Below are 9,345 nucleotides of genomic sequence, written 5' to 3'. Positions count from 1 at the left end.
TCTGATCAAGTGTCGAAGTTGAGGATCAAATTCAATCTTATGACCCACCTTGTATTTCATTTTCTTCTGGGTATAGGGGTTGGAAGGAAGGATGTGAGGAGAGATGGGTTATTGCTGTTGCGGCTTAAGCAAACCGCAAAGGCCCTGGATTCACAGGCAGGAATGCTAACCATTAACAAATGTAGTGCTGTGTATAACCACCATCTATCAAATCATCTGAAGACAGTTGCTTACAAAATAAAAAACTCCCTCACTGGGGATGATTCAAAGAAAAAATAATAATAATAATACAAATAAATAACCTCATTTATTATTCTCAGTTGTACAAAGTTTATGATACACAAATTCAGTTGCTAACCTAAACGTGGTAAGGTGTCCAATTGATGAACCACTGTGAACCATACCCACCAAGGGATAAAGATACTGCCTTACAGATGTCCTGGCAAATTATTCAATGCTTTTCAATGACTAAAGGAAGCTTGCACATATGACAGAAGAGCTGCAAGGGAGAAACTAGTTGCAAGACCTCATATAAAGAGTTACCATGATTTTATATTCCAACTACATGCACATTAGATACTGCTTGGACAAAAATGGAGAATGCAAATACAATATCAAGTGGATGGATGCCAGCAAGGGATTTATTTAGGAGGCAACACCGACAGTTAGATTACCCATTCCAGAACCTCCATCGACACCTATTCCACCAACTCCCTTCATCGCCTTCCTCACCATTTCACCACTACTCCTTCCAACAGTTCCAACTGCCCGTCTCCCCTCAATTCTCTCTTTCCTCAACTTACTACCCTCTGATCCTTGCTGTTTAGCATCCTTAGCCTTCTCTATGTCTTTCTTCCCCATTGAATCACTTTTCTTTGCGACTTTTGCAGTGCCACTTTTATTGGTTGATGCACTGGGAGTGCTTTCACCCATTTCAGATGTTAATGTTGGTGGACAATCAGTTGCTTCTGAGGCTTGTTGCTGAGAAACTGTATTTTGAGGTTCACTGGCAGATGGACCTTGCTGACTTCCAACCTTCAAAGATGGTGGGGATCTACCCGCAGCAGTACACACTCGATTTGGTGATTTGCTTTGCGATTTTGATTTCACATGACTTGATACAACCTGCGGGAGACGAATGCAACCAATATCAGCTGGATTGCTTGGTTTTCTCCTTAGCTAAGATACACATTGGAAAGAAATACCAAAACTACTCCATTTGGAATGACAACCTTTTGTTGGTATGACATAATAAGAAAGCAAGCACAAGAAAAATGGTGGGTGGGTGCTTATTTCTGTCTCCAAGTCAAAAAGAACGCTACCCAACCAGATATAACTAACTCATCACAGGGAGGAGTCAAAATACATATATTATATTGGCTTCCACTCCAACAATTAAAATAGACCTTGGCCCTTGATTTTTGTTCCCAATGTTGTTATCATGCATCAAAGACCAAAGTTCAAAAAGATAAACTCATGAAGATTACACAATAACCAGGAATGCCACAGGAAGAGGACACCATGTGTTGTACATAATATATCTGCCTTAATGATGCTCAGATGAAACTGGCTCTTCCAATAGGATGGTTAATCAGTCAGAATGTCAAATTCATGTTCTTTTTGTCAATAGTATCTCAGTAGTTGGATACACATGACACTTCTACAGACAACAGAAAAATAAGAAACAAAAAAATTCCAGATAGAAGTGAGAATGAAATATATGACATAAATTTTGGAATAACATGTCAGTTTCTGTAAACAAGGAACATAATGGTACTACTCATCAACTAAGAGCTTATCCTCAAAGATGTGACAAGGTATATCAGCAGTAATTACTTGCAATTTTCTGGAGAAAGAACTAAATAAAAATGGAGCCCTGGCATCTTTCTCTCAAGTGTAATGAGACAAGCTTTTCTCACATCAACCAGAGTAAAGTGTGGTTAGGTTGCATTAGGCTCAGAAAAAGATTAAAAGCAAAACTTTATCCATACATTGTCATATACTCACATGTAATTTTAACCTGTATTATACACAATAAATGTAGAAATGCCCCATTGCCCCAGAGGATCTGGTTGGTTATCTAAGGCTTTCTACAAAAACCAACCAGATCTAGGTTCAGGTTGTAACTTCCATCCCAAAGAACCACTTTGGTAGTGTTGTTCAGGGTATAAGCCAAAACTAAAGAGGTCAAAGAAGTAGGATTGCTGTCAAAAATGGATTCAAAGCATTTTGTCAATTACGAAGACCCAAGTAAATTAGATTTGGCAATGCAAATGTGCATTTGACAATGGAAGTTACTAGATGTATGATTGTAGAAATAAGAGATAAGCACTCGATCTTTATAACGGCTAAACAAAGCCAAAAGGCTTGGCTAAATGTTTTATGAATGCAGGGCACCAACTTGACACCCACCACTGTCCATCCGGGCTTGGGATTGGCAGCACAAAAGCACAGGCAGGGTTGTAATATTTAGACAAAGTACATAGATAAATTAAGATTTATCCCATCAAGAATGTAGTCATGTTTCTAATGCATGCATGTGTCCAATATGAGTATCTAACTCATCAAACTTTTTCTAAGAAAATGAAGTTTCTGACTAGATTTGTTTGGATTTTCAATCTATCTGGTTATTGAGAACATCAAGAATGAGTACCGTGCTGCATACCTTTTTTCCATCTGAGCCTCGTGGAGCAGGTTCGTGATAAAAAGAAGGCATAGGTGTAGCCTTGAACTTTAAACTTTTGCGAAGTTGTTTAATCTCAGCTTCTGTCTCTTCCTACAGATAAAGTAATTCAAGACAACAAGATCCATGATCATTACAAGAAACGTAGTAATTACTAAAAGTAAATTCCTTCATTATATTAATCTATGAAACAGACTACATGGAAAACAGAGAAAACCTAGAAGGCAGGCATGTTAGATTGTTTACATACAGTAGGATCTCATATAACTAATAATCATAGGGCAAAGATATTATATTTAGTTATACGGTTAGACATAAAAGGCTATTTGCATACAGAGTATTGATTTTTAGAGTTTTTATTGCATCTTGAGATGAACATGGAGTATTTTAGTTCATCAAGGTGAGCCTTTGTAATTCATTTAAATAATGGTGTACAACATAAGAAGTATGTCTGAATAGATATGATTAAAGTTTAAAACAAGAGATGAAATAAAATGTTGGATTTTATGCCGGAGTTAAAGAGTGAAAATGTTTTGACTACCTATTCCAACTAGTCTATGGGAGGGCCAAGTTTCATCGAATAAGGCTCCTAATAATTGAAAAGAATAGAAACAGGAGCAAGGAAAGGAAGATAATGTAACGTGATGAGTTACATAATGAAAAATAAGTCTACATCCCGATAGATCAGTCTACAGACCTGTGTTTTTGTCTGGATATGGTTCATCTCAGCCTCTTTAGCATGCATTTTTTCCTCTAACTTCATAAAGAACTGAAAAGAAAGGGCAGCAAAAAGTAAGCCTTTCAGGTCCAATGCCTTGTAGATGAAAAAAATTTTAAGTGAAAAGAACTAGACGACGGCTTGCCTCTCTTCTCTTTTCAGCTCTTTCATCACTCTTGAAATGGAAGACAGCAGAGCTTGGCCTTATATCCGACTTCGTTATATTAACAGTTCTCTTAGGCCTACACCATCTCATTCGTGATTAGAAAGTCAATACCAACAAATAAAGATAGAATTATCTATAAAGTTGCTTACAAACCTGTTCACAGATTGGCTCATTTTGGGTTCACTCCTCTCTAAGGTAGAAGGTTGAGATTTAGAGCCTGCTTTCTTTGCCTTTAGATCTTTCTCACTGATACAAGAATAAAGAAAGTAATTTTAAGGTGTAAACTGAGGAAACTAGGATATGCGTCGGCAGTTCAGGCATGAAGTGAATACCTTCTATTATCTTGACTGAGTTTTGCCTTCAAATATTCAGGATCCTGCACAGAATACCAATCACCAATAAAAAACAGAAAATAAGAATGTTATAACAAAGAAAATTACTTACTTGCAAACATGTCAGAGTAAATAATATTACATGGTTAGATGTGTTGAAATCAAACAAGACAATACCATAGTTTGTCTCATCATTAATTCGGTATTTTGACACTATCATATGCTTATTTGCATAACACTTATCTAAATGCATTAAATCCATCAGCAAACTTCAACTCTTTCTACCAAAGAATAAAAGCCAACGTATAAACTTCAACTCTGGTTCTCAGGTTTGGTGTGTTTGCAGTCAAACACTGATTGTTTCTTTGACTAAATATAGATGGGTAGCATAATACATAATTAATGATATCAAATATATTCCTTAGAGATCATATGCCTACCTCTGGTTTTGAAGTTCTTGCTGGAGAAGAGCCAGTTGGTAATGCCTTCAGTGGCAATGGTTTCTCTGCTTTAGTCCTCAGTTGACTCTCCTTCCTTGGATTCTTTGTGGAATCTTTAGATGCTTCACTTGAAATCTTTCTAGGAACCTGAGCCCTCAATTTGGATTTGTCTGTTTTACTTTCTGTTGCGGCCTTTACCTAGAAATCAAAGTAGTAAATTATGTAAGCTGAAAATAAAATAACGCAAAAGGTTCCATTCACCATGCATGGTCAGGCACGGACCGTGGGAATGGGGATAATAGGGGGTTGAAATGAACAAACCCCCCTATTTAAAGCATTGTAGTCCACCCCCTTAAACGGCCATGCACAAAAACCACCAACTAAAAGAGACAATGTTCCTCTAATGAAGTTTCTATAGATTGTACCACCATATAGATAAAAGGAACAAGACAAGGCATTTACTAAAACAACAAGAGTATGGATACTCCACAGGAGCTAATAAATAAAATTATATAACATCAATGAATCATAAGTCTCACCTTTAGAGTTTGTTTCTGAGGTTTTCTCATGATAGGATTATCATCAGTCATAGCCATGTGCTTCTTTGGGGTTGAACTTGTTTTTTGTAATGTCTCTACATTTTCTGTTTCATCAGCAAGCTTGTCTTTTACTTCGATTTCTTGTTCATCCTTAACTAATGGTAGCATGTTGGACTCAAACGGAGTTTGGTAGATTTCACCAGGCTCTACATCTTGAAGATCACCATCCAAAACTGCATCATCATTAGTGAGAGGAAGCACATCATCTTGAACATCACCATTCAACACTTCATCATCACTGGTGAGAGGAGGTGCATCAACTTGATGATCACCATCCAACTCTACATCATCATCAGTGAGAGCATGTGCATAATCTTGAAGATCACCATCGAATCCTGGATCATCATTAGTGAAAGTGGGTGTAGCATCTATGTGAAATTTTGAAGCTAAATTTTCGTTACAATCTGAATCATGAGGGCTCTCATCATAGTGAATTGAATGACTTCCTATATTAGCATGCTCAAATTCTTCACTGTTCATATATTCGAGGTTGCCATTTTCACTAGTTTGGCATTCCATACCATTTTGGTCCCCAGAAGAAGCCTGATGAAGAAGAGCCTTCTTCTTAAAATGAGCTTCAAAATAAGCTTTCTTTTGAGTAACTGAACCTGGTGTTGAGTATTTCTCAACCTCTTCAAGATATCTATTGTGCGAGAAGGATGACCTCCTTTCCCAAGACAAGGGTTCAGTTTCAAACCTTCCAAACGATATAGAACCAGAGTGTATAGAGTCTGCCTGCAAATTTTGCAAAAAAGAACATTGAGAGTAAATGAACAAGTAGGCATGAGCGGACAGAGAAATGTATGTCTTTTATGGTCTAGTAAAGTCTCCCATAAATTTATATCATGTAAGAAATTTCCAAGGTCCAATCGCCTACACTATATGTTTTACCAGTGCTTAAAAAGAATTAAAACATATAAAAAGCGTATAACATGTCAATTTAAGTATAAGAATGAGCAGCAGCAGCAGATCTGTTGACACTTTCAGAGATAAAGCAGTACAAGCATAAAAGGGAGCATTTGTTGAGTTGTAGCTACAGGGATTTTGAGGATTATATTCTTCTTGCCCATGAGATGGCAGCTAAAGCAATAGAATTAGCAATTTTTTGGGCCCCCAATCCTAAAGAGTTTTGAGTCATGAGCTGAAAGAGAGATACAGACTAAGTGGAAGAATTCTTTGTGTAGCTATTCTGTATCTGGGCCTAGTACAATATAGAACGCATTTTCCTTTTACAGGTTGAACCTCCTTTGTCTGCTCTCTCCAATAAGTTTCTCTCCCTCAACAAAGAGGATACTGAGAGAGAGAGAGAGAGAGATGCACAATGAGAAGACTCAACAAAAAAGAGACATGAAACATGGCTAGCCATAGGTGCGCCAAAAAGGCTTGGATTTTTTCTTTTTCAGAGGTGACCTAAACAATCTTTGTTTGGGGGAAGGGGGTGGGTATGAACTTTCTAGTGTGGATCGGATTCCGAGTTGGGAACATTAAGGTTCATAGAGAGCCATAACTGTACATTACTTTGGGATATGAATCTTTTCAGTGAAATCAAATCAAATTATCCAATTGAAGCATGTTTCAAGAGCTAAGCAGTTCTTTCAAAGACGACAACCAATTTAAGAAAAGTTCTGCGGATAAGAAAATAACAACCAATTTAAGATGATATACTACCCAATAAAAAAAAAATCCCATGATGATGAATATAACAAATAGACGTGCAATGCTGTTTCAGTGAAGTTGAAATCAAACCTGAAAGCTAAGGGGTTCTTCCATCTCTCCATCCATGAGAACCCAAGTCTATCATCACTTTCCGAAGCACCCGCAAATACAAAATAGAAACCTCTCTTACTGATCCTCCGGAACGAGTGCTTGAAACAGATCGTACAGATTCACTAAATATATTGATGAACAAGAAACTATCAACAAACCCATTTAAAGAAAACTTCAAAAAGAACAGAATTTATAACACCTAGTGTTGCCAATTACATATCTTTAGACCCAAAATATGCGCAGATCAACCAAAATTACAACAAAAAGGAAAAAAAAAATTAATAAATCGATACATACCTTCAAATGCAGTCGAAGATGTTAGTCTTCATGACAGACCCATTTATTCTACGCGGCAATCCATTAACATTTATAATAATATAACCCACAAAACTCACTTCAGAGCTCACAAAATCCAATGAAACAGGTTTGAAGTTTTAGAGCTCCGCAGTCGGTTCGATCTACAAAAGCTTCAGAAGCTTTACTAATCAATCCATAGAAATGTCTCAATCAAATAAGAATCCTGAGCCTGCGTGTTGGAGTGAACTTCAGAACTAGAACTCCTTTCTTTTCGCCTTTTCAGGGATATATTTCTTTGAAGAAGAGATTTAGATCTGAGAACTAAAAGCTGATCTCTCTCTCTCTCTCTCTCTCTCTCTCTCTCTCTCTCTCCTTCTCCTGAGTCCTGACTAGCTCACGAGCTTAGGAACACCTCAATGATCTGATATAATCTGAGGAGATGCTTAAAAGGTCGCCTTGCTTCGTCGCTCCATGGTCCATGCTGTCTCCTTTTGTCGTCTTCTAATTAAACAAGCTAAGCCAAAATTAAAATAAAATAAAAATCTTTTTTAACTCATTAAACATTTAAACCAGATTTGTATCCTCCGTCAAAGATCGTCAACTCACCGTTAAGCCTGGTGATCAGATCACTGCACGGTTTTGTAGTCGATCGGTGCAGATCTTATACTGTGCATCAAGTCACCGTTAATATGAATTGATATGGCGGCAAACTAACGGAAATCGTCTGGGACAAACGTTTAGTATCGGATCCTATGGTGTGTTACGAATACCACGTGTCCCTTCTTGACTCACATCACTAACTTACTACTTTTTGACTTTGAGTGAGAGAGAAGCGGAGGCTAAACGTGGCGCCAAGGGAAAGGCATTAACATTACGGTACGGACGAGATGGTTCCATACCGAGGGGATTTTATGTAAAAGAGCTTGGCTGGGATTGGGCTCAAATGTATTTATTTGTAAATTGTAATTACAACATAATCATGTTTGGTTCCTAAATACTTCAGGGCCCTCAAAGTCTCAAATATTCAAATATAAGTGTGCTTAGTTTTTCTATGTAAATTGTAATTATGAGATAACCCTTATATTGGTTGGGGAAAAAGATTGGTGGTGTGGCCCTTGTGCCACTGCGGAGCCAATGGAAGCGCATGCACACTCGTCCAACAAAGGTGGATTCACGGGGTGGGGTGGTCATTTCACCCTTCCTCCCTTCTCTCTGTGTCTGGATGTTGGGGCCACACGACATGGCAGTGATCCCCTGACCTATTAATTATAACTATTATGTAATTTTTTGGGATAATAAGAAAATCTATTAAACAAAAGATAAAGGAAACTCCATCATCAGCTAATGTCATACTATTTTTTCACTTCTTGCTCTTTAAGCTAATCTATGGACTAATTATATAAGACATTGATCATGTTTTAAAACATCTACAAATTCAAAATTTTTTATTTACATTTGTAATATCAAATAGGAAAGTATATCATCTCCCAAGGCCAATTCCCCAAACCCTGGCTCAACAACTTCATCAAATTTTGACAATAAGTCCAAACGACGACGGAAGTGGTTTCTAATTGTTTGATTTTTTGAAGACCTTCAAGCATTCCCCTTGTCTTTGTCTCTTGTGTGTTTTATGTATATCCAAAATTCAAGAATGCACCAACAAATTTTTTGTCAAAAGCAGCAACTAAAGCACATATTCTTAGTCTTCCATAAAAAAGATCAAATATTCTTCCCATTGCCCTATACCATCACCTAAGAACTATGAGAATTCTCGACACAATGAGTCTCAAGAGAGAAACTTAACAACTACTTTAGTCATAAAATTATCATTTTGGTTTAGAAAAAAATGAAAATCATCAGGTTGAGAAGTAGCTTGAGGAACATTAATGATTTTCTAAACAATTGATGGTGAAAAAATAGAATTAATGAAAAGGATATTCCAATTTTTACCAATTATTAGATCCAAAAATATTATTAATGGGACTAGGACGGTTAGTTATAACTTATAACTACGCCAAAGTAATAACTATTAAGTATTAACTAACCCTAAATAGGTAACGGGTCCACAGTTCAAGTTCCACCTGGTTCCTTATTGCCTTTCGGTTCTAAGACGGGTTCTAGATTATTTGGGAAACCAATCACATTCAATAATTGGTTCCAAAATCAACTCCCATAACTGTCCCATTTACCAACAAGACAGGTTGATTTCAGGTTTTAGAGGGTTCAGTTCTGATTCTAGTCCCAAATTAACACCCTTAATTTTAGAAGAAAAGAGATTTGTAAACGGACAAATTAGCCTAATTCGAGCCGAATTACACGTAGGATCAATTTTTAGGATCCAAA

The 9,345-nt window shown here is 37.0% G+C and overlaps 1 protein-coding gene across 1 annotated transcript; it reads right to left on the bottom strand.

Annotated features, from left to right (window-relative positions):
* Positions 1-515: 515 nt before the first annotated feature.
* LOC122653135 (protein WVD2-like 7) lies at positions 516-7,282 on the bottom strand. Its single transcript, XM_043847078.1, has 10 exons — positions 7,003-7,282; positions 6,685-6,791; positions 4,879-5,673; positions 4,340-4,537; positions 3,900-3,955; positions 3,721-3,813; positions 3,547-3,643; positions 3,381-3,452; positions 2,666-2,776; positions 516-1,125 (listed from the first exon to the last, which is right to left on the bottom strand). Exons 2-10 carry the CDS (start codon positions 6,718-6,720, stop codon positions 646-648), a joined length of 1,938 nt encoding a protein of 645 aa, XP_043703013.1. The 5' UTR covers positions 6,721-6,791; positions 7,003-7,282; the 3' UTR covers positions 516-645.
* Positions 7,283-9,345: the final 2,063 nt, after the last annotated feature.

The sequence above is a fragment of the Telopea speciosissima genome, chromosome 2, assembly GCF_018873765.1.
Source record: "Telopea speciosissima isolate NSW1024214 ecotype Mountain lineage chromosome 2, Tspe_v1, whole genome shotgun sequence".
In the NCBI taxonomy this organism is placed as follows: domain Eukaryota; kingdom Viridiplantae; phylum Streptophyta; class Magnoliopsida; order Proteales; family Proteaceae; genus Telopea; species Telopea speciosissima.
This window is presented reverse-complemented; position numbering and strand designations above follow the sequence as displayed.

What these genes read in the sequence shown, in the direction of transcription:
- LOC122653135 (XM_043847078.1), bottom strand. Translation starts at nt 6,720, where the DNA reads ATGGATGGAGAGATGGAAGAACCCCTTAGCTTTCAG. An exon ending in AAGAACCCCTTAGCTTTCAG is followed by an intron (nt 5,674 to 6,684) that starts GTTTGATTTCAA and finishes CAAAATTTGCAG; the next exon opens with GCAGACTCTATACACTCTGG. An exon ending in CTCAGTCAAGATAATAGAAG is followed by an intron (nt 3,814 to 3,899) that starts GTATTCACTTCA and finishes TTCTTGTATCAG; the next exon opens with TGAGAAAGATCTAAAGGCAA.